We start from the raw sequence: 23,804 nt of genomic DNA on the forward strand, positions 1-23,804 counted from the left end.
TAACACAAAGAAATTGGTTCAGGTTTAGAGTGGTCTCGTTGTCTAAGCCACTGCCTCCGGTGCAAATGTAATGCCAGTTTGGGTTAGAATCATTTCCGCCGTTCTTTCCGCAGTTGTCTTATAGAGGCTCTGATAACTCATCAGATAAAAAAAAAAATGCTATACACCTTAAAATATCACGTCCATGCCAACAAAGTATTTATAAATCATGCCAGAAGAAAGCCTCTACTCTCATGTCATCATATTGTGCTGTCTGTAAACTCATTGGACAAGAAAAGTATGACATTCGCGAAGTAATAGAATATCTAAGGGTAGAGGTCCAGATGTTGTGAGTCCAGTGAGCCTTTGGTTTACAAACATTTGCTGGTGCAACTTTTGGTTGGATAGGTCATCCCAATCAGTGGGCCTTATTGGCTGTGTCTGCCTGTGAGTATTCATAGCAATAAACATGAGAATATCAGATGGTTGAATGTTAAGTTAACTTCTTTGCTTTTTTCTCTAAACTCAGACAAGTAGCTACCACCATATTGGTAGAAAACTATAAAAAAACTGGTCTAAGTTGAAAAAACAGCAGTTGATTCTAAGAAGTTAAAAGAAAACATTGGTGAAGTAATTTAAACAGGTTTTATTTGATTTGATATTGGAATAGCGGGGAAGTAGCATTGTAAAAAGAATAAATATATTGAAATATTGAAAGTAATTACAAATAATAATTGCAAAAAAACATGGGGAAGATCTAAATGTTTCACAAGCCTCATTAAGTTAAAATATATTTTTCAGTAGTTTGGTTGTGCAATTCAGAACACTAAGCAACAGTATTGTTTGATATTGCACTCAGTTCTTTTCTATTATAAGACAATTTGAAAAAAACGAACAGTATTATATTCCAACATCACCAAAGCTGTGCTGGGTTGGGTGTGAGTAACAGAGATCTTGTTGCCATGGAAATGTTTGCTGTTCACAAGGTTAATAACCAGTCTCAGCCACAGCTCTATCTGTAGTTGCCAGGCAACACTAATGGCGTCCCTCATTCAAAAGCCTTTCTTTTCTATGGCTGCATGTGCGTCACTGAGTTTCAGCAAAGCTTTATGGGCCAGGATGATTAAGATTTGGGCAATAAGTAATTGTCTTGTCACAAAAACATTTAGGAGTGTGCATTTGCCATCATGAAAAGCACTTGAATTGGCCCAAACTCTTCCAGACAAAGCCTAGTCCTGGACAAAAAATCAACCTCAATGGAAAATCTCCATGGGAATTATATTTGAGTCCTAGAACAAGCTCTATCTGTGTATGGGAAACAGCCTCCAAAAAGCCCTAAAAATATGCCACAGCGACTGATAACTAAATATTTATCCCTCACAGCAGTAACCTGGGACTGAGGAGGCCCTGATTGCAGTAACCTGCTTGAGTCTCAGTCTTTATTGAATGGGGGGGGGGGGGGTTTACAACATGTGAACCACTGGCGTCCTCTGTCCGCTGCTCATCTGCCTGTTGCTGAGAGACAAGCTAGAAGTCACCAAGCGCTCCAAGAGCGTCAGCATTCAAAACAATGGCCTTTCCATCCTTTCTTCACTCCACCAACACCCCCCCCCCACCCCATGCTCATAAGTCACAGAGACCAGGGGGAGGGCAAATGGCAGACAGGGAGAAAAAGAGGGAATAGGGGATAAAAAAAAAGGAAGAGAGACATTTAGAGAGAAAGAGAGCTGGGCCATCTCCACTACACAACCAAAATAACAGAGTGGAGGATGAGTAAAATGTATAAGCTAGTGACAGGATGAGAGGAGAAGAGCTATATAACCTATAGTAGAGAAAGCTACAGACAGATCCCTGAAACATATAGCGGAATACCAATACATACCATACCTGGAGGCGAAGGCGTGACAGAGAACCTTTTGGAGCTGCTGTGAACTCCAGCTTTTTGCTAGCCTAGGCATCATTCTCCACCATTGTCCTGGGAGCAAGAGTCTCCACGAGAGATGACGGAAATTACAGATACTGAAAGACTGGCGCTGGCCTGGTATCTGTGGCTGGCAGTGAGCTTCGCAGCTGGAGTTGGTGAGGAACTTAAATTGATATTCCCCCACTCATACTTGAGTGTGCCATAGAGATCTCTTCATACAGTCTATTTGGATGAGGTAAATATTTCCTTGATTGTCAGACTTCCTTTCTAAAGGGATGTTTGATGTTGGTATTATAGGGCTTTGAAATGGATGTTTCCTTCCAACTTGGAAGTTCTCTTTTTTTCTCTTTTATTTTTCTCTTTAACACCATTGTGCAGAAAAGTACACACAAGCTGGTGTTTTCCCATTTGCCGGAAATAACTTAAGGTAGCTGCTTGTTGCAATTGTCAACAATATCATACATTGATTGGGATGGATTTTGGGCCACTCTTTTTTAAATACTGCTTCAACTCTATCATCTTCAAGAGGTTTCTTGCAAGCACAGCCCACTTTAGGCTACTTTGCTTGGATGTTTAGGATAATTATTCTGTTGCAGGATCCTTTGTTTGGTTAGGCTTCAGCTTTTTGACAGATGGCCTCCCACTCTCTTCAAGAACTGTCTGATACAATATGGATATCAAGGTGGACTCAATGATGGCAGATTGGCTCTGGCAGCAAAGCAGCCTTCAAAACATATTGCCACCGCTTTTATGCTTTACTGTTGGTATGAGGTTCTTCTGTTAAGAGGCAAATATGTAAAAATATAAAACAACTTTCCTGGGGGATTACATAATTTTTCATACAATTATAAATGTATATTGTATGTCATTTAATGGAAACATCTGCTAGTTAACAGGTGTCTATGTGCTGAACTAGCACGCCTTTTCCGACTTAAACAAAATTGACATGACTATGATTAATCAAGTTCTGATTGATCCATATGGTTATCAAGCGTCAATGGACAATGTTGTTCCTGCAGATGAGCACCTTTGTCCTAGAGGAGCACAGGTCCATCTGGCCAGTCTGAAGTGCTACTGGCTGTCGACGTCAGCAATGTCATTGCTAAAGGCGAAGGCTATCTGTCGTCAGGTAAATGGTGGTGAGCTAGCCACAGTCAGAAACACTGAAACTGAGATGTTCATCCACAACTCCTTCCCATTGTGAGTAAACAGATTTACAAATGATTGTTATACTTAAGTCTGTTCCCTGACTACGCTGTAATTTAGTAAACATTGTGTGTATCTTTAGTAAACATTGTGTGTATCTTTCTGTACAGAACATTCCCTGAGTGGGTCTGGGTGAGGAATGGACGGGGACAATGGCCTGAGGGGGGTGAGGATATAGGAACAGAGAGCCCTCCTGGCTGGGACAGGGAGAGTGTGGGGGGGTGCATCCTGATGGCCCAGGGTTCACCAGGAAAGAGGAGGAACACCACATGTGATGGACAATACCTGTTCTTCTGTGAGAAGGCGCTAACAGGTGACATGTGGAAAGTTTACTGCACCAATACCCCATTGAAATATGAAATACACTGTGTATCATTGTATGCTAATAGATAGTGTGTATAATTACTTTCTTTTTCAGTCTCCCTGCCTTCACTGGACAGCTACCTCACAGGTGTTCCTCTTATGTCGGGTGTGTATGCCAGGTCAGAGCTACAGATCCTGCCTACAGTTCCAGAAACAGATCATCAGAGAGTGGAGGTGACTGCCATTATGTCACACAGAGAAATGATTACGAAACTCAATCAAGTGAAAGCATAAGCATTTTGATATATAGTAGCAACTTATTGACCATGTATGTCAATAACTTATTAGAATGTCAGACTTCAGTAAATATTCCTGACAGCATCGTAATATGTCATAGCAACACCTATGCTGTTGACCATGGCCATGCTAAAATCTAATGTAGCACCCCCAGTGCTTTACAGGCCCGGGCACCTGTCAGTGTGGAACATGTAGTGTTTACCGTTTCCCGTCCCCTCAGATGCTGCTTTTCCCTGGGTTGTGGTTCAGTAATGCTGGCCATGTTGTGTCGGTGGAGCTGGTCAGCCAGCCCAGAGAAGTGTTCACCCAGGTCAGAGTGCAGATCCTCCGGCCTTACTGCAGCCCCCACCACCATCTGGTGCCCCCAGGTAACAAAACACAACCTCGGGCTACTAATTCAGAGGTTTGGCTAACCCTGTCAGTTTGTGTTGACCCTGCTGTTTGTGCTATCCAGATGATCTACTTTTTGGGATAAACTCTCTCTCTCATCTCTCACTCCCCCTTATCTCTGTCCCTCTGTGCAGGTTGCAGCGCTCTCCTGAACCCGTTCAGCTGTTGTTCTACAGCTCCTCTGTGTAACACTACCGGAGGCTGTTCACTGGGACAGTACTGGTGCCACCTGCTGGAGGCCTGCGTCCCCGTAACCAGTCCCTGCAGTCCCTACAACCTGTCTCCCTCTACAGACGGGCACAGCTACCTCCTCCCCCCCAGATACTCTGACATTCCACCCTTCTATCACCTGGTAGCAGACATGCCCATGAGAGTGGGTCCTAGCTCAGAGCCTGCTCATGTTAGTGTAAGTGTCAGCTGCTCCTAAAGAAATGGTGCAGTATGCTTTTAATAAGTCAATTAAAGTCAAATGAAACACGGGCTGGCATTCAACCATGTTGATGATTTCTTAAAGCAGCTTAATGTTTCATACTGTCTCAGGTGACCCTGACAGAGAGGGACATCGGCGTTTACCCAGATGATATTCTGGCAGTCCAGCACACCGGATTTCCCGGAACCTTCCTGCGTTGTCGCGGCAACGTCTCATCATCCTCCTCCCCCTGGCGCCAGAGCTACATCTCGCTGCGAGGGGCAGAGTCAGGGGGCTGGTTTGAGAGGGGCCTCTCTTCCCCACTGGATGGAGGACAGTGGGTGGACGGGGTGCTGTGCGACCTACGGGTGTTATATGTAGACACGCTACATGAGCACGGCTTTACTCCCAGTATGGGCCAGAGTGATGTCATGGGCCCCATTAGTACGACCGTTAGTATGATCCCCGAAACCTCAGTTCCTGCCTCGTCAGAAGGTCACGTTTCCGGGCTTTGCTTGATCCATCCTCTCCCTGACGGAGACAGAAAAATCCATCTCTCAGTTGACACTCCTACACTTATTGTGGTGAAAATACTTTCAGGAAAAGGGGCTACCAGCTCCTGGTTAGGACCGGTGGCCCAGACAGGGGTTCCGTTCCTCCCTTCCTGCCCTGGAGCATTACCTGACACCTGGCCTGGCTGTAGGAAAGACTCCCGTAACACCTGGTTTTCCCATGTGTCCGTGGTGCTACCATCAGTGGGTGTCCACACTCTAAATGTTAGTGCTGTGAATGAAGTGAGTGAACAGAGTACCAGTGTGCAGGTGTTTGTCTACGAGCCTGTGACTGGACTCAGCATAGAACCTCATGGACACCTGAGGATGCTTGTAGAACTTCCACAGGTGAGACCCATCATATGACATTCACCCGGTCCCAGCTCACCTCCGTGCTGCCATAGTTTTAATCCTGTCCCTGTTGTCTCTAAGGTATTCACAGCCAAGGTGAACACTGGCTCCTCAGTAAAGTACCTGTGGGTGGTTGACGACCTGGAGAAGTATTCCTATGAGGGAGACACCTACAATGTTGTGTTCAGGAAGCCAGCTGAGTACAAACTGAAGGTCATACAAATCCATTCTGAGGATTTATCTTAAAATATCCCAGTGTTGGTTAAATAAACAAATATAACCCATTCCATTGTGTGCCCATTAAATAAAGTGTCCAGTAGAGTCTCGTAAATAACTGTTGTCTTTTCTTCCAGGTGACAGTCACCAACCCTGTGAGCTCACAGACCGTAGAGGTTACTGTGACTGCTGACACAATGACCCCTCTGGCCAACCCAGAATTCCTCTCTGTTAATGAGGTCATCGCTGTAGACACCATACATCTCTATACCTTCAGGGTCAAAGCTGACGTCTCCTTAGGCATTACTTTTAGGTTAGCGTCATTTTCTGTTATCACAAAGCTTACAGTACGTTTTGAATGATTTCATGTCATTGTCAGGGTTGTGTTTCTGTCACCTCCTTATTTTCCCATTAGTTAACGTCATAATATTAAACTGTGTGGTTAAATGATTTCATATTCTTCCCTGCAGTTGGTCTTTCGGGGATGCCAGTGCCCAGATGAACCACACCTTCCCTGCCCCGTCCGAGTCCCAGGACATGCCAGTGGAGCCAGGCATGAGACAGGTGTACGTGGAGGACTCTGTGAGCCACGCCTACCTCCAGCCAGGTAAACACACCTCTTCCATGAATCTGTAAATTCTCCTAAGGCATTTTAATAGTATAGGTGCAAGCAAGGCGACACTGCTCTTTCCCCTTAATTATTATAGGCCATGTACCAACCTGTGTATCACTGTCTCTCTCACACAGATGACTACACACTGACCGTACGGGTATACAACCCATACGACTGCATTGAGGGGGCCGTGTCAGTGAGAGTCCGGCCACCGTTGACTCGTCTACTCATCTCCCCGTCGCCTCCGGTTCCCTCCGTCCATCAGACCATTCTTCTAGAAGCCTTTTCACAACCGTCTCCCTACGGAATCCTTTACACTTGGGACTTTGGGGACGGTTCTGAACAGGTCCAAGGATCCCCAGGCCAAGTCACTCATGTCGTTCGCCACACTGGGCTTTATAACATGACTGTGCGCGCTAATAACACCCTGACAGCACTGACCGCCTGGGTGGCTGTGGAAGTGGTAGAGAAGGTCTCCGGGCTCCAGTTGAGCTGTAGTGGACCTAGTGAACTGAAGTCTGTGACTGAAATCAAGGGCAAAGTGGCTTCAGGTTCGAGTCTTCACTGGGCCTGGGACCTTGGTGACGGGTCTGAACATAAATGCATCACTCACAGCTCGGTCTCCCACGTCTACAAGTCCCCAGGGAGTTACACGGTCAGAGTGACTGTGTCTAATGCAATCAGTCAGGCTAGCCAGGCCATCCAAGTGGAAATCTACCGGTTGGCCATCAGTGGAATTCTGCCATCAGAGTGTTCTGAGACAGAGAAAGAGATACATCTCGAAGCACTGGTGAATGGGAACGTTTCCCTGTTGACTTTCCAATGGATTTTTGGGGATGGATCACCTTTGTCAATACAGAAGGGAAAGTCCATTGCTTTTCACACTTATTCAAACCCTGGCATTCATAATATTAGTGTTACTGTAGTCAGTAAGGTGGCATCAGTCGTTTATGATGGTAAAGCTTGCATTGAGGCCCTGATTACTGAGCTAAGCCTTCGACCATCACATGATGTTGTGGCAGTGGGAGAAGAAGTGTGTTTTGAGGCAGTTGCTGACCCAAAAACACAGCCCACGGGCTATCAGTTCCTGTGGTTTGACCAGACCACCAACAGCTCTCCTGTAAGAGGACTGGCTCATCATTGCTCTGTTTATGAAGAAGGGATCCATGATATCGCTGTAATGGCAAGTAACACAGTCAGCCAGAGAACGGCCAACGTCACTGTTTCTGTTCAGAAGCTTGTGACTGAACCTTCCATAGCAATTAGTAGTCAAAACCATACTCTGACTGTCAATGAGAAGGCTACATTTTGGGTTAGGAGTTGCACTGGGACCAATGTGTCTGTGCTGTGGGACTTTGGCGATGGCTCACCATGGGCAAAGAGTTCACCAGGGGTAAATGTCTCTAACGTCTTCACTTCCGCTGGCCGATTTACAGTCAAGGCTACAGCTTCCAATGCAGTAAGTCGGGAGTCTGCGACCCTGGATGTGAATGTGCTGCTTCCTTTGTCAGACCTGACACTAGAAATCTGCCAGCCATTTGCAGAAGTAGGGGAAGAGACAGTCATAGCAGCAGTTGGAAATGTTGCTGGTGACGTCAGCTATTACTGGTCAGTGAAAGGCACTGCCACCCATATGCAGGGGACATCTAAGTTTAGGTATGTGTTCCCAAAAGCAGGTGAACATGAGGTCAAAGTCACAGCCCAGAATCTGGTGAGCCGAAAAGAGGCCGTCATTTTGATTGAGGCTTTGGAGAGAATACAGGGCCTTCAGATCTCCAGTCAGAACCAGACACCCATGGTGTACATACCAACCAGAGAATGTGTCTTTCTCACTGCTTCAGTTACACATGGTTCAAATGTGACTTATCATTGGTTAGTGAACCAAACGGGCGTAACTCAAACAGCCAGTGTTGGGGAGAGCTTTCAACTGTTTGCTGAATCTCTGGGTAATATCTCTGTTCAGCTGACTGCTTCCAATGGACTTAGCAAGATGACCAGCTGCTTTGATCTGAAGGCAGTGGAAAGGGTTTCAGGGGCAAGAATGTCAATGGTTAGTGACACCGTGTCGGTTGGGAAACCTGTCAATATATCTGTAACCTTGGATACTGGATCTGACCTGCAGTATCTCTGGAATGTAAATTCAGACCTTTTACCCATACAGACTGATGTTCCTTTTCTTCTTTACATGTTTGATGCTCTAGGTCATCCTCGTGTGAGTGTGTCGGTCCAGAATGTTCTTGGTTCAATCAGTGTCACCAAATATTTCACTGTCCAGGAGGAGGTTAGAGAGATAGACTTTCAGATAAATGGAAAAACACATCCATTCTTTATAATTCCAAATCATCCAGTTCAGCTCAGTGGGTATGTTCGTAAAGGGAGTAGTCTGCACTGGGAGTGGAAAGTTGATGAGTGTACTGGAGTTACTGTGGTTTTGGCCAATAATCAGTCAGTTATCTACAATTTTAATGATGTAGGGGTCCATAAAGTCTCTCTGAATGTCTCAAATAATATTAGCTGGCATACAGTCTCACACAAAGTAACCATCCAGGACATTATTCAGGGTTTCACGATTAACCTTAGTGGGTCTACAGTCTGCGCTAATGATCATATTGTTTTTACACCAGTATTTTCTAAAGGAACCAGTGTCAGCTTTTCATTAGCCATTGATGAAGTTGAGTCCTCATATGACCTTGCTGAGGGAAATGTCACCACCTCCACCCTCCCGGTTGGGTCTCACTGTATCATAGCTAAAGCCTGGAACCAGGTGAGCAACTCACAGATTTCATTGGCTGTCCATGTGGTTGAGAGGATCCATGGGTTACGATTGGTCAACTGTTGTTCTACTGCTCTGGACATTTTGAAAGAGATTCATTTCCAAGCTGATGTCATAAGTGGATCTCCAACTGACTACATCTGGACGATCCAATTAGAAGGGTTCAAGCCTTTACAAGTCACTGGAAAGGAAGTGATGTATTCCTCACCTGGTAGTGGTTTGTTATATGTGAGTGTGATGGCCAGCAATGGCTTTTGCTCTGAAACCCTCAATGAGACAGCCATTGTTCAGGTACCTGTGAAGGAGGTCAAGATAGTTTGTGATTCTACAGAAATATTTAGTGACTATAGTGTCACCTTTCTTGTCAAAGCAGATGGTGGCAGCAATTTAAGGTTTCGGTGGGACTTTGGAGACACAAATAAAGAAGTTGTTGTCACAGAATACAATACAGTAGACCACATTTATGTCACCCCTGGGGAATACATTGTCCAAGTCACAGCTTTTAATAACATCAGCCAGGTCTCCACACAACTGCGTATAGAGGTGAGAGAACTCCAGTGTTCCCTCCCTAACGTCACCTTAGTCCAGAGCCAATCCACAATCCTCAAGTCTAGACCTGGCTACTTTGAAGCGAGAGTAGATGCCAAAGGTTGCACCGCATACAAAACCATGTACCTATGGGAAGTGTTTAGTGGGTCAAGCAGTCACCCGATGACACAAAGCAGTGGATACCCAATAACACAGGACAGCGGTGGACATCAAGTGAACTTGACTAGCTTGGTGGATGTGACCACACCACTGTTGTCCCTCCCTAAGCAGGCCCTTGAGGTGGGCCAGTACACCCTGAAGTTCACTGTCTCTCGCCAGAGCAGCCCTCTATGTCTGTACAGGACGTCCAGGCTGTCTGTGGTCCACAGCTCCCTGGTACCCATAATCAGCGGCGGATCGCACAGACTGGTGCCCAGCCACAGTGACCTGTTCCTGGATGGATCAGAGTCCCATGACCCTGATGTAGATCTGGAAGAAGACGGGGAACTGAAGTTTCTCTGGGACTTAATCACTGAGGTAGTCAACAATTTAATTTGGGAATTCTCTATAGCCTTTCAACAATTTGGTAGTGCTGCCACTTTTTCCTGACTTTGATGCTTTCTCGAAATACCAGTGGTCTCTATTTTTGCCTGTAGAACCCCACTGAGAGGTGGTCCCAGGACCAGAACCAATTTGTAGGGTGTGAGAACCGCACGTTGATGGTCGCCAGTGGGAGGCTACAGCCGGGCCGGGACTACCTGTTCACCCTCACTGTACACAAGGAAGGGAGGGGACCCGTCTCCACTACACAGTCTGTGAGTGTCACTGTCGTTACACAACACAACATCTATGCGTATCTTTCTGGATGTCATGGTTCTGTGATGTAGTTCATGGTATATCAAAATAATGTATCATCTATGACTCTAGGTGACGGTGTCTCCAGTTGCAGTGCTTCCCGTTAGTGTAGAGTGTGTTTCCTGCAGTACTCAGTCTGGTTTCCGCGTCAGCCACAGTCGCCCTATAGTGCTCTCAGGTCGCTGTGACCGGTGTGGGCACCCTGTTCAGGTAAGTTCATGTCAAAGAGAATGATAGAGGCCTCTAGTGGCCGAAAGGCAGTTTTAGCCATTTTTGGCAGTGGCTTTTTCTTTCTGTTTTCACAGTACAAATGGAGCGCGGAGGATCAAAACGGCATGAACCTTGACCTGAATGAGGTCATCACCACCACACAAGGTCTCTCTCCTGACCTAGTGGTCCGACCGGGGGTTCTGCAAGCAGGATATAACTACACCTTCACCCTAAATGTTACCCATATTACTGGAGGTCGATGGGGTTGTGCCAGAATAACCCTCCTTCCCAACCTTCCACCCCAAGGAGGAGTATGTACTCTGACCCCAGGTCATGGAGAAATCATACAGCCGCTTGAGACTGTGGTCACATACAACTGTTCAGGTAATAGAAACAAGGAATTTAAGGGGAAAATGCAATCAAAACTTTTTTGCGTGTTGTTTGCACATTTTTTTTTTTACTTAGATGTACCAGACCTACTGTATCTGCTCCATAGGTTGGCTGGATGAGGACAGTGAAGATTCTCAGCTTATCTACACACTCCAAGTGGCATTGTCATGCTCAGGTTGGGACCAAGAAGGTGCCCTGTTTACCCTCTACAGGGGTACTCAGTGTACATTTGGCAGCTTGGTTCCTCTTGGGGAGGTGGGTCCAGAGAAGTACCTGTCAGTCATCTTTGTGATCCTTCAAGTCGAGGACAGCCTGGGGTCAAAGGTCACCGCCCTCAACGGGTGAGCTTGAGATGAGTTTAAAAAGTATCAGTGCAGGTAAAATGTTCAGATTGAAAAATACTTTTTGAGGTAAATTGTGAGAAGACGGTTCCTGGATGCTTTTCCAGAACTCTAAAAGTGCTGAGACCTGGGGACGGAGACGGGATCACAGAGTGGCTGAGAAACAAGAGCCAAACAGAATTCTGGGGTTTACTGCAACAGGGGAATCCTCAGCAGCTCATTCCATTTTCCATCGCCCTCAGCAGCCAGCTCAACCAGGTGTGACTTTTACCTCGTTACATGGCAGGGTATCTCTTTATAATACCTTTCTCCATTTACCTGTCTATTTCTCTCTTCTCTGCCGCAGGTGGATGAGGCTTTGAGTGAGCAAGATCTCAGGTACAGAAGGGAGATCAGGGCGAATGTGACACTGGCACTGTCCTCTCTGCCGGTCTCCTCTCTTCAGGTTGCAGCCCAGATCAGCTCAGCCTTGGCCCAGTCCACTGTAAATAACTTAAGCATAGTCTACACACGCCCAGTCTGGGCCATAAAGGTCAGGGTGAAACCCCAACTACTGATGCAGATTTCTCCTTCATGTCTAAATTCTCTCGTGTGTTGTCTACCACAGGCAGTGCCCAGTGAGGTAGTGTGTGAGGGCTGTCAGGAGCAGGTTTTAGAATCCGTGGGGAGAATGATCAAGGTTTTGGAAAAGTGGAACGGACCACGAGACGACACAACTATAGAGACGGGCAAGAACATTCTTCAGGTTATCGGTATGTGGCCACTTCGGAGTAGAATGGATGGTTGAAAATAGATGCCTGCTCAAAGAGCAAAGAATTAGTCCAATATGTTCCATGTCTTTGTCTACAGGCAGTTCCTTGGCCGCTGTGTCTGACCCCAACCTCCTCTCATCTGCTCCTCACACGCACGTCAGAGCCTTTGAAGTGGCAGCATCAGCTCTGGATCACGCAGGGGCTCTCATGCGTTCTCTGATGCGCTCAAGGGCACGGGGCGAGGAATCCCTCTCTCTCTCAGCCCCACAGATCAGTGCTGTTGGCTACCATGGATACCCTTCAGAACTCCTCTGCACCACCGGTCCCTCCATCGACACCTGGCAATCAAACCGAACCAGCCAATTCAAGACAAATGATGAGTCATATCCACCACACCACCCCTGCCAGTTCCTCATCCCTCCTTCTTTCAGTGAACAGCTCCAGCGAGAGGTCCAGGGGTCTGGAGTGGTACAGATTCTCTTGGGTTTGGAAGGGGGTTCTGAGTTCCTCTCAGCAGCCAACCCACCCATCTGTACTTCTCTGGCAGCCATGGAGTTCACCACGCCCCAGGGAAATCCCATACCCATCAATGACCTGGACACTGACAGTTCTATCAGGGTCACTTTGCCCAGCAGATATACTGTGGGGAGGTTTGAGGCTGGGGAGCAGGGTAATGGTGGGAGTGGAAGGGGGGACGCTTTTAGATCTGGGAGTCTGGATAGAGACCCGATGGTTCATTTTACCCTCCCAGCCAATGGGTGTCTGAATTTTACATTGAAGCCAGTAAAGAGCATGCATCCCAATGCCGGACTCTACATGTCCTTGAACTTTAGTCTGCTTCCAGGAACTTCTCAACTGGGTTCAGGTCATGTGAGAATCACTGTGGCCACACAGTCAGGGCATTCTGCATCCCATGATTCCCTTATCAGAGAGCTGACCATCTCCCTCTCCACCCAGTCAGCAATGGAGAACACCGTCTTCCTCTCTCCTCTGTAAGTGGTCTGAATTCAGACAATAAAACCGTTTACACGTTTTTTCTTTTACATTAAGAGTTGTCTAATCAACTCAGATTGTCTTCAATACATGGCATTTGTAGTTTTTTAACTAAAACAGCTTGTTGGGTATTATTTCTGTAGACTTAACAGCACAAAGCAATTTCTCTACGTGAACCTGACATCCAGCCTGAGAGGAGCTCCAGTCCAGGCCTCAGTGTGTGTCTTCAGCTCCCTATGCCAATATTTCAGCCTGAGGGAGAGACGTTGGAGTTCCGAGGGCCTCTGGCCTCTGGAGGGCAGCACCCTCCATTCAGCACACTGCCTCACCCAGCACCTCACCATCTTCGGGGCCAGTCTGTTTGTCCACCCAGACGCTCTGGTGTTACTGCCGCCAGTATGTTTGTTATACTCTTCAGGTTAACACAAAAATGGCCTATCTCATAATACAGAGGTAGATGCACACACTGAAAGACAAGATCATACGTTAAAGGTGACCCCTTTTTCACTCACATGGATAACAAACATTCTGCCTCCTTCCTCCCAGACCAGTGGTTCTGTGCGTAACGTGGTAGTTGGGGTTGTATGTGTTGTCCTGGTCATTATCCACATCCTTCTGGGTCTGATCGCCCACAAACTGGACCACCTGGAACGCCTGAGACTCTGTCATGTACCTCTGTGTGGCTGGCCGGGACGCTACAGCTACAGGGTCCTAGTTAAAACAGGCTGGAGACGAGGAGCAGGTAAGGGTCATCAGAGGTCATAACCAAGTGGGTATGTAGAAGTAATAGATCCACCTCTTGTCTGTTGCCTCATCTTTCCCACCCTATTGGACTGTCATGGGGACAATATTGACACAGTTACATTTTCTGATATTGTCTTATAGATCGTGTTGTATTAGATATCGCACACCAATACCCCTTTTGCGCTAGTTTGCTATGTCTGCTCCAAAATGTGATACATATTCTTTATAAATTGGAAATGCATTTTTACATGAATGAATGATCGCAGTTACCAAATGCATTTGCATTTCCCATCAGGCACCACTGCGCATGTGGGCATCAGTTTGTTCGGGGTGACTAAAAGCGGGTCGCGCCACCTGCAGCAGGAGGGGGCATTCCAACGGAATGGTCTGGACCTGTTCCACCTGGAGACAGACAGCAACCTGGGAGAGGTGTGGAAGATACGCCTCTGGCATGACAACACAGGTAACCATTATGACACAGGTATATTCTGTAGTCTGTGGCATTGCCACCCATCATAGGCTCATATTTACTTGCCCACTGGAGGCTCTGGATAAGATTCCAAACAGTCAACTCAACAACACACATAGGTTTGTTTGTCCCCAGGTCTGGACCCATCGTGGTATGTAAAGCATGTGGTGGTGTGGGACCCCCAGAGAGACCATGTTTTCTACTTCCTGGTAGAAGACTGGCTGTCTGTTGAGAATGACAGGAACGAGGGAGGAGGGACTGTGGAGAAGGAAGTCTTGGCATCCTGTAAGCACCACTCCACTCTTGTCTTTGCACTAAGGATGAACAGAAGTACCTCCAACACAGTTCCCTGTCTTTCTCCTTCTCTCTCATCCTCCCTTACTCAGGTCCTGAGGAGCTTTTTCAGTTCCGACGTGTTCTCTCCTCCCAGCTGATGTTTGGAATCCTGGAACGCCACCTGTGGCTGTCTCTTTGGGAATGCCCCGCCCACAGCCAATTCACACGCAGTCAGAGGGTGACAGTGTGTGCCCTCCTGCTACACCTCTTCCTGGCAATAGGGGCAATGTGGTATGGAGCTGTTGGCACACAGGGGCAAAGGTAACATGTCCATCTTACCTTAATAATTGACAGCAGTAGGTTCTTCGGAAAGTGCTTAGGAGGATTTTGATCAATCTCCAACAACGGAAAAGTTGCTGCTCTGAAAGCAACATTGGTGTTTTGCCTGAGACACCCCACAACTGTGTTACATATGCCATATACCGTGTTGACGGAAATATTTTGTCATGGGTGTTGTGTTTCAGTGGGCCGGTTTCAGCTAGGCTGCTTGTAACCTCGGAAACAGTTGTTATAGGGATGACTGTCGCCGTCATGGTGTTACCTCTCCAGTGTCTTATTTGCTTCCTTTTCCGGAAGACCCGCAGCCAGGTACCTGTACTACATCTGTCACTTTTTCCATTCATTTTCCTTCTTGGCAACATGACTGGAAGCTGTGTTTTTCCTTAGAGGTCAATGCGATAATATACTGTGTTAATGTGGATTTGGCAGGCTAATAATAATGTGGAATGTGGTGGAGTGAGATGGTGCATTGGGTCAGTGGCTTCCCTTTCCCTTTCCCTTTCAGGTAGCTGTGGACATGTCAGGACCTCCATCTCCTGTGTGTCAGTCAGTGGAGATGGATGTCGATCTAGGCCAATCAGATATTTCCTGCTCTTCTTTCCTTTCTTTGCCTGGAGGACATGTGACATCAGGCCTGGACAGAGACACACCCTCTTCTGTAAGAGTACTCAGCCTACATTAAATGGAGAAATTGGCATGCTGGCACTTCATAAAACCTCTTGCTGTTCATCTCTTTCAATTCTAGTTAATGGGAAGCAAGGTATTTGATGCTGAATTCTGGAATGCTACTATCCTGGGAGTAGAGAACGATGGAGATGTCATGACCCTGTGGCCCTCTTGTGACAGTCTCACTGACCTCCAAGGGCATGCCTTGGAAATACCCTCTAACACTTTAGGGTCATCCGTGGGCCATGCCCGTCTGCTGACGAGGAAAAAGGCCCTAATGAAGCTGTGCTTGGCCTCTCCTTCCTCAACCCAGTCTCTGGTCTCTCCCTCCTCAACCCAATCTCTGGTCTCTCCCTCCTCAACCCAATCTCTGGTCTCTCCCTCCTCAACCCAATCTCTGGTTTCTCCCTCCATCTTCTCGTTGTTCTCTCCCGTTCCTGTGTCTCTGTCCCAGTCCCGGTCACATCTGCTTCCAGAATGCATTCACAGCCACAGTCACAACCTGCCAGGCAATGCCTTAACCCTGTCTGGTGAGTATGTGTGTGTGTGTGTTACTATGCCTCAAGTGTGGGGATACATCTAAAGCAATTCTGTTGTCTTTCCTGGTGTTTCAGAGGAGGACCTGCTGCGGTCTATCGACGCAGACGCAGGAGGGACCAACATTCTGTCAACACCTGACAGCGGTCGCTATTCTCCCCGGACCCCCTATCCGTCCCACATGTAAGACTGGTCTGACCGGCCCTCTCCACACTTTCAGACACTGTTGCATCTTGGCCTCTCACTACCAAGAGATTTCCCTCCACTTCTGTTTCAGTGGAGCTCAGAGTTGATCTGACTAGACATCAGGGAACATCCAGTCAGTCATTTGTATAGCCCTGTTGCATGTTGGCCCAGAACACTACTGTGGAGTGGACCATCGGAGTGTACATTACTCTCTCTGTGTGTTCTAGCCAGAGCCAAGGCAGGTCCTGCAGCAGCTGGTCTGAGCTGAGTGTGGACAAACCATTGTACGGAACAGAGACCCACAAACCTTTCTCTTCTCTTACCTCTCTGTATGGGACCAGACGTTCCTCGTCTCTCACTATCGACTCCATTGCCAGTACCTTCATCCCCAGTCCCTCCCCTGACTCTTCTGACTCCCCCACACGCATAGGTGAATCACTAGCACTCCTCATAGGTGAATCACTAGCACTCCTCATAGGTGAATCACTAGCACTCCCCATAGGTGAATCACAAGCACTCCTCATAGGTTAATCACTAGCCCTCCTCCAAAGTTGTGTCACAATTCCCTCTTAGAATAATAACTTTCTCCCACTTCTTATACTAGTTGTTCTACCATGAAGATTCACCTATTCAAAATGTTTACCTTTTATAGAGTGGTGTATGAATTAGATACAGTCCCTCTGAACTAATATGTATCTAATTATTTCTATAATATTCAGCAATTTGATCATATTAGACAGAAAGTTGAATTTTTCTTCCACATCCCAGGTGTGGCCCGTGACAAGCCTGGCTGGCTGCTTCCTCCCTGGACCCTGAGTGTAATTTATCCCCTGGTGGCATTAGTACTGGGGGCCTGCCTGGCCATTGTAGGCCTGTATGGGAGTTACTTCTCCAACCCTGTGGTTTTAATGTGGCTCATCTCAGGCCTGTCCGCCTTCCTCACCTCTGCTCTGATACTGGAGCCTGTCAAGGTAAGCTGACAGAGACTTACACAGGAGGCTCAGCAAAATAGTCAATGCAGCTAATTTTCAACAATGACTTCTTTGCTCCAAGATATGAGCCAACATGTAGCTTCTGTATTTAGTGTAGCCCCATGTTCATTTTTAAAGGTAACTCAGGGTCAGACATATTATAACCTCTACTATCTGTATGTGATATTTATCTCAGTTTCTTCTCCTTAGGTGTTTGTGCAGGCGTTGTTCTATGCTGTTGTGTTCAGGCCTGTAGACCCTGAGGTGAGTGATCGGCTTGGACAGGAGTCTGTTGTGAGGAGGGACAGAGGCAGGCAGGGAGGAAAGGTGCGCCCCCCTTGTGGGTTTGGCCTTTTGCAAGCCAAGGAGGAGGCCAGGAAAGTGAAAGCACTACGATCCATCATGAAGGTAAAACAACAAGCAAACCAAAAAGGCCAACATCCACCCTACTGTGTCCTCTGGAATGAATGGACTACAGGGTACGTTGTCCCTCCACCTTCTGCCATGTTCATGCCCTCTGTATTCTCCCACCCTCCCCATTGCGCCGTGTCTTCTCCACACCTCTCCTCCTCAGCACTGTGTGGGTCAGATGGGGTTCCTGTTGGTGGTGTTGATGGTGAACTACCAAGACTGTGTTCAGGAGACCCAGGGGAGACTGCTCCGCACTGCTGTCAAACTTTCGCTGACCTCTGACCCCAACTCCATGTCCGGGTAAAATATGTCTCACTTGCTACATGTCTTTGGGCATGTTTGTGGGTCGTTGAGGGTGTGATAGGGGTGTGTGGTATGTTTTTTGGGGGTGTGTTTGTGTGTATGTAAATTTGTGCGTGCGTGTGTGTCTTCATACTTGTAATCAGGTGGGAGGGGGCATGGCAGTGGATGGATAACACCCTAGTGCCACACCTCCATCAAAACCCCGCCCTACACCTGGTGGGGTTACCACGGATACGCCTCACACACACTCCAGACCAAAACAGGCTGTTCTCCTTGGGGAACAACACTATGGCGACACGACAGCTTCTCTCCAGACTACACAGCAAACGCTGGACCACAGCAGAGTGAGTCGCTCACACGCCAGATGCTCAGCAGATCCAATGCATGAACTCTTCAGTGGTTTTCTATTGTTTCTTCGTGTTCTTCTCTCAGGTTGAAGACTGTGTCCATTGACTTCACCCAGTACCATAGAGGGACCGGTGTGTTTTTGTGTGTGTCTGTTCTTCTGGAGAGGATCCGAACACACACAGTCCTCCACTCCCTGTCCATCCTTCCTCTCATCATCCCTCCATCGTCCTCAGGACCAGACCTGCAGATTGCACTCATGGTAACATTTGATGTACAAAAGCAAAAGGTCCCTGTGCAGTCATTTACATTTATTTTTTCATTACTTATGAAGTCTTATCAAACACCGTGTAAGCACATTTTTATTTGTAATAGCCCATTCTGTTCGTGTCTGTGTAAGGAAACGTATGAACCAATGCCTGATAAGCTGATGCAGTTGGTCAACTAAGTTGTTTTTCAAACAGCATTCACAATAGTGGCCTTATCATAATCAACATAGTGTGCAAATATCATTGAGAAGAAATAGGAAAATGTAGTTATTGACTGCCCTGGGCCTTTGAAGATCTTTAATAGGTATCTTCGGCATGGTCACTCAGTTTTGAAACATGTCTAACCTTCCCTCCTCACCCAGGTGCTCCTACTTCTCTCTGCACTCTACTTCCTGGGGGCGGAGCTATGGGCAATGGCTACAGAGCATGCACAGTACTTGCGTGAGGGCTGTCACTGGCTCCAGCTCCTCCTGGTCTCATTGTCTCTGGCAACGGCCACACTGCGAATTTGCTTCCTGTTTCAGGCTACTTCCTGTCTGTCCCAGCACCACTTCAGACCTGACTCGTTCACTGAGTTCCACAGCGCTGCTCTGCTGGCCAGGAAGTCCATAGATATATCAGCCATACTGCTCACTTTGCTAGTATTCAAGGTACTGAATAACTAAACATAAAATGATTCCCTTATATTCCCTTAAATTGTTCCCTTATACTTACAGCACAGTAGCAAACTAGTTAAGAGTTAAGAAACATATATATTTTTTTTATCACTACCATATAAATGGTGACAATCTGTGTTTCAGATGGTGGCTACTCTACGGTTTGTGCGGAGATGGGTGGTGTTTGGGCGACTGCTTCAGCAGGCAGGGAAGGAGGTGGTTGCTATAGCTCTGCTGGTGGTACTGTTGATGTTGCTCTTCTCTCACACTGGATACATGGTAGGAATCAAAGGGTTAGGTCATGTGTAAAGGACTATTTAAACACAATTTGAAATTGTACCATTGAGTTGATTACTTTTGTTTTTTACTTGACGGCTATGGGATTTGATGTAGAAACCTTTAGTTCACTGGTCAAATATACTCCCAGGCTACCTGTATGAATCCTGGTATGTTTGTGTCTCAGCTCTTCTCAAGGTCTGTGGATGGGTTCCTGTCTGTGAGCCAGGCGGTTGGGTCAGTGCTGTCTATGCTGCGTGGTGGTCTGGTTCTCCAGAGGCTCAGCGGGGCTCACCCTGTCCTCGGACCCCTATACACCCTCTCTCTACTGGGGCTGGGAGGCTGGCTGCTGGCCCGCTTCTCTGGAGCTGTGCTGCTCTGCACATACAGGTTCACACAGGCTGAGATGTACAGGATAGCCATGGAGCCTCAGGACTATGAGATGGTGAGGTTTTTTATCAAGAGACTGAAGCTCTGGATGGGACTCATTAAGGCCAAGCAGGTATGAAAGGAATTAATTAATAAATAAATGTATACATGAGTGAATACCATATACAGTATCTCACAAAAGTGAGTACACCCCTCACATTTTTGTAAATGTTTGAGTATATCTTTTCATGTGACAGCCCTGAAGAAATGACACTTTGCTACAATGTAAAGTAGTGAGTGTACAGCTTGAATAACAGTGTAAATGTACTGTCTGGACAGAAAAGTGAGGACATACCTAAGTGAAAATGTCCAAATTGGGCCCAATTAGCCATTTTCCCTCCCCGGTGTTATGTGACTCGTTAGTGTTACAAGGTCTCAGGTGTGAATGGGGAGCAGGTGTGTTAAATTTGGTGTTATCACTCTCATACTCCCTCATACTGGTCACTGGAAGTTCAACATGGCACCTCATGGCGAAGAACTCTCTGAGGATCTGAAAAATATAATTGTTGCTCTACATAAAGATGGCCTAGGTTATAAGAAGATTGCCAAGACCCTGACACTGAGCTGCAGCACGGTGGCCAAGACCATACAGCTGTTTAACAGGACAGGTTCCACTCAGAACAGGCCCCATCATCGTCAAACAAAATTTTTTAGTGCACGTTCTCAGCATCATATCCAGAGGTTGTCTTTGGGAAATTGATGTATGAGTGCTGCCAGCATTGCTGCAGAGGTTGAATCAATCAATCAAATGTATTTATAAAGCCCTTTTTACAACAGCAGTTGTCACAAAGTGCATCTACAGAAACACTAGGGCTTTAAACCCCAAGGAGCAAACAACAGGAGTGTTGAATTTCAGTGGCTAGGTAAAACTCCCTAAGAAGGCTGAAATTTAGGAAACCTAGAGAGGACCCAGGCTCAGAGGGGTGACCAGGGTGGGGGGTCAGCCTGTCAGTGCTGAGACCATACGCCACACACTGCATCTAATTGGTCTGCATGGCTGTCGTCCCAGAAGGAAGCCTCTTCTAAAGATGATGCACAAGAAAGCCTGCAAAAACGTTTGCTGAAGACAAGCAGACTAAGGACATGGATTACTGGAACCATGTCCTGTGGTCTGATGAGACCAAGATGAACCTATTTGGTTCAGATGGTGTCAAGCGTGTGTGGCGGCATCCAGGTGCGGAGTACAAAGACAAGTGTATCTTGCCTAAAGTCAAGCATGGTGGTGGGAGTGTCATGGTCTGGGGCTGCATGAGTGCTGCCGGCACTGGGGACCTACAGTTTATTGAGGGAACCATGAATGCCAGCATGTACTGTGACATACTGAAGCAGAGCATGATCCCCTCCCTTCTGAGACTGGGCCGCAGGGCAGTATTCCAACATGATAACGACCCCAAACACACCTCCAAGATGACCACTGCCTTGCTAAAGAAGCTGAGGGTAAAGGTGATGGAGTGGCCAAGCATGTCTCCAGACCTAAACCCTATTGAGCATCTGTGGGGCATCCTCAAATGGAAGGTGGAGGAGCGCAAGGTCTCTAACATCCACCAGCTCCGTGATGTGATCATGGAGGAGTGGAAAAGGACTCCAGTGGCAACCTATAAAGCTCTGGTGAACTCCATGCCTAAGAGGGTTAAGGCAGTGCTGGAAAATGATGGTGGCCACACAAAATATTGACATATTGGGCCCAATTTGGAAATTTTCATTTAGGGGTGTACTCACTTTTGTTGCCAGCGGTTTAGACATTCATGGCTGTGTGTTGAGTTATTTTGAGGGGACAGCAAATTTACACTGTTATACAAGCTGTACACTCACTACTTTACATTGTAGCGAAGTGCCATTTCTTCAGTGTTGTCACATGAAAAGATATACTCAAATATTTACAAAAATGTGAGGGGTGTACTCACTTTCGCGAGATACTGTATATACTGTATATCTGAAATCTTTCCCTCCCTCCACAGTTCAGACACAGGGTGAAGTTTGAGGGCGTAGTGGTACCTCCCTCCAGATCATCCCGGGAATCATGTGTCTCTTCCTCCCTCTCGTCATTTCTCTCTTCTCCCCGTCCCCTGTCCTCCACCGCCTCCCTGCGGTCCGAGGACTTTGGTTTTTCTGACGCTCCGTCCTTGGATGTTCAGCCCTACCTGGACCGCCTTCTGCCCCTCGTCGACACTCTCCTCTCACGGTTTGACCGCGTCAACCAGCTGGCCGCAGATATTCATGGTCTGGAGAAGCAGTTAGAGGAGGCTGAGAGCAGCAAGAGGACGAGGAAGATCCAGGGACTTGGGGGAGAGAGGAGAGAAAGAGGAGGCAGGACAGGTGCGAGGGTGGCTCATTCTCTCATCTCCCTCCCTTCCTCTATACATTTGTTCGACCCCATCACCTCTCTCTCTCGCCCCACCTACACCAATCCCTCCCAGCCTTGCATTCGCAGCTCTTTCTCTGAGTCTGCCGTTCTCCAGATTCACCCACTTCCACTCAGAGATGCCCAGTTTTTTGAGAAAAGGAAGCCCACCCACGGGAGCCCTGTCCTGGGTTTAGACAACGGGTCGTCTAGATATCCTGAAGCCAGGCAGTTTCCCAGACGTCGAGCCTGGCATTCTGGGAGTTCTCAGTCAGCTGATTCAGCTCAGAGGCCCCTTCAGGCTATGAGTGGACAAGACAGAGAGGCCAACATCAGGGCCAGGCCCCAGAGCGAGGAGGGGGGAAGGAGACGCAGCAGCGAGGGGCTGCCTGTCAAGAGACGGGCCTGGATCTCAGAGGGGCCTGAGACAGACCCAGACTCAGACAGAGGTTCATGTGCCAACTACTGTTAAACTACTACCAAAATATTTAAGGCATATTTTTTGTGGATTTCACGCATTATTAGTATAGAGGAAAGGGTGAAATAGGGGAGTTTACTGAAATATTCAAACCCATGCTACAGCAGTATGTGCGCACAGGAGGCAAATGCTTGGGCCGCTGGACACAACTTTTAAGGTTCAACTTAGCTATAAAGTTAACCATTTCCCACAGTTCTCTACCTCATCCCACTGTTGTCTACCTAAAGTGCTTAGAACGTTTTTAGATATGTCACATACCTATTCTGGGGCTGTCAACATTTATGTGAATCGCCTACTTTTTTACCTTCAATTTAGTAATTTGGATGTGTATGTTCATGTCTTTTGCAAGATTTTTTTTATTACTGTGAAATTTGAATAAAGTAACACCATTATTAAGAAGGAACGGAATACTCTGCTTTGTGCCGATCGTACCTTCAGGTAACCAGGACTAGACAGTGGATCGAATGTAAAATAAATCATTAAATAGAGGACGTTGTTTTTCCAAGGAATATGTAATCTGGACCAAAATGATAACACCACTGATAAAGATCAGCAAGAGTATAGATTAAAAATATACAAATACTTTTTGTGTACTTTGTATGCCCAAATAAGTTATTTATATTATTTAATAGCTTCGGAAAGATTGGATTGTTTTCACCTTATCTTTTGGATTTCATTCTCCAAAAGATAAGGTAAAAACATTGGCACCCAGGTTTTCAACACCTTCCATTAGCATATTCTGGGAAGTTACCAGAACTGAGCCTTTCTCTAAAATGTTTCAAAAGATCAGAGAACATATTGGTATGAATCTTAGAATATTTTGTCTATACAGTATCTTTTCAGATCCTTTTATTATGGAATATCCACTTGCAACCAAGTTTTAGCCCGGTGGCAGAGGCAACCACATTTTTGACTAAAATGACTTGGTACTGGGTAAAATCCATACCGCTGTTGACCTTTAAAGGGGCCCAGGACATTTGGAAGCAAATCCTCCAAAATAATATCTTTCCAAATTTCATGACGACTT

The 23,804-nt window shown here is 46.8% G+C and overlaps 1 protein-coding gene across 1 annotated transcript; it reads left to right on the forward strand.

The window, feature by feature from the left end:
- Positions 1-1,714: 1,714 nt before the first annotated feature.
- On the forward strand, positions 1,715-23,767 carry pkd1b (polycystic kidney disease 1b). Its single transcript, XM_029120063.2, has 38 exons — positions 1,715-2,058; positions 2,923-3,103; positions 3,220-3,422; positions 3,528-3,646; positions 3,930-4,077; positions 4,234-4,505; positions 4,640-5,407; positions 5,492-5,623; positions 5,764-5,939; positions 6,097-6,233; positions 6,374-10,077; positions 10,197-10,355; positions 10,468-10,605; positions 10,701-10,989; positions 11,102-11,336; positions 11,444-11,594; positions 11,683-11,820; positions 11,944-12,088; positions 12,186-13,080; positions 13,225-13,477; positions 13,628-13,823; positions 14,121-14,288; positions 14,430-14,579; positions 14,681-14,891; positions 15,095-15,218; positions 15,415-15,567; positions 15,655-16,105; positions 16,190-16,295; positions 16,526-16,728; positions 17,067-17,269; positions 17,480-17,677; positions 17,844-17,980; positions 18,127-18,327; positions 18,416-18,590; positions 18,960-19,247; positions 19,398-19,532; positions 19,717-20,031; positions 21,917-23,767. The coding sequence occupies exons 1-38, from the start codon at positions 1,980-1,982 to the stop codon at positions 22,769-22,771; spliced, it is 12,591 nt and encodes a 4,196-aa protein (XP_028975896.2). The 5' UTR covers positions 1,715-1,979; the 3' UTR covers positions 22,772-23,767.
- Positions 23,768-23,804: the final 37 nt, after the last annotated feature.

Source organism: Esox lucius, chromosome 5, assembly GCF_011004845.1.
Source record: "Esox lucius isolate fEsoLuc1 chromosome 5, fEsoLuc1.pri, whole genome shotgun sequence".
Taxonomy (NCBI): Eukaryota; Metazoa; Chordata; class Actinopteri; order Esociformes; family Esocidae; genus Esox; species Esox lucius.

Bases quoted from the DNA above. Each gene is read 5' to 3' on its own strand.
- pkd1b (XM_029120063.2), top strand. From the start codon at position 1,980: ATGACGGAAATTACAGATACTGAAAGACTGGCGCTGGCCTGGTATCTG. The intron at 3,423-3,527 runs GTGACATGTGGA...TTTCTTTTTCAG, and splicing joins CTGTGAGAAGGCGCTAACAG to TCTCCCTGCCTTCACTGGAC. The intron at 5,940-6,096 runs GTTAGCGTCATT...TCTTCCCTGCAG, and splicing joins TCCTTAGGCATTACTTTTAG to TTGGTCTTTCGGGGATGCCA.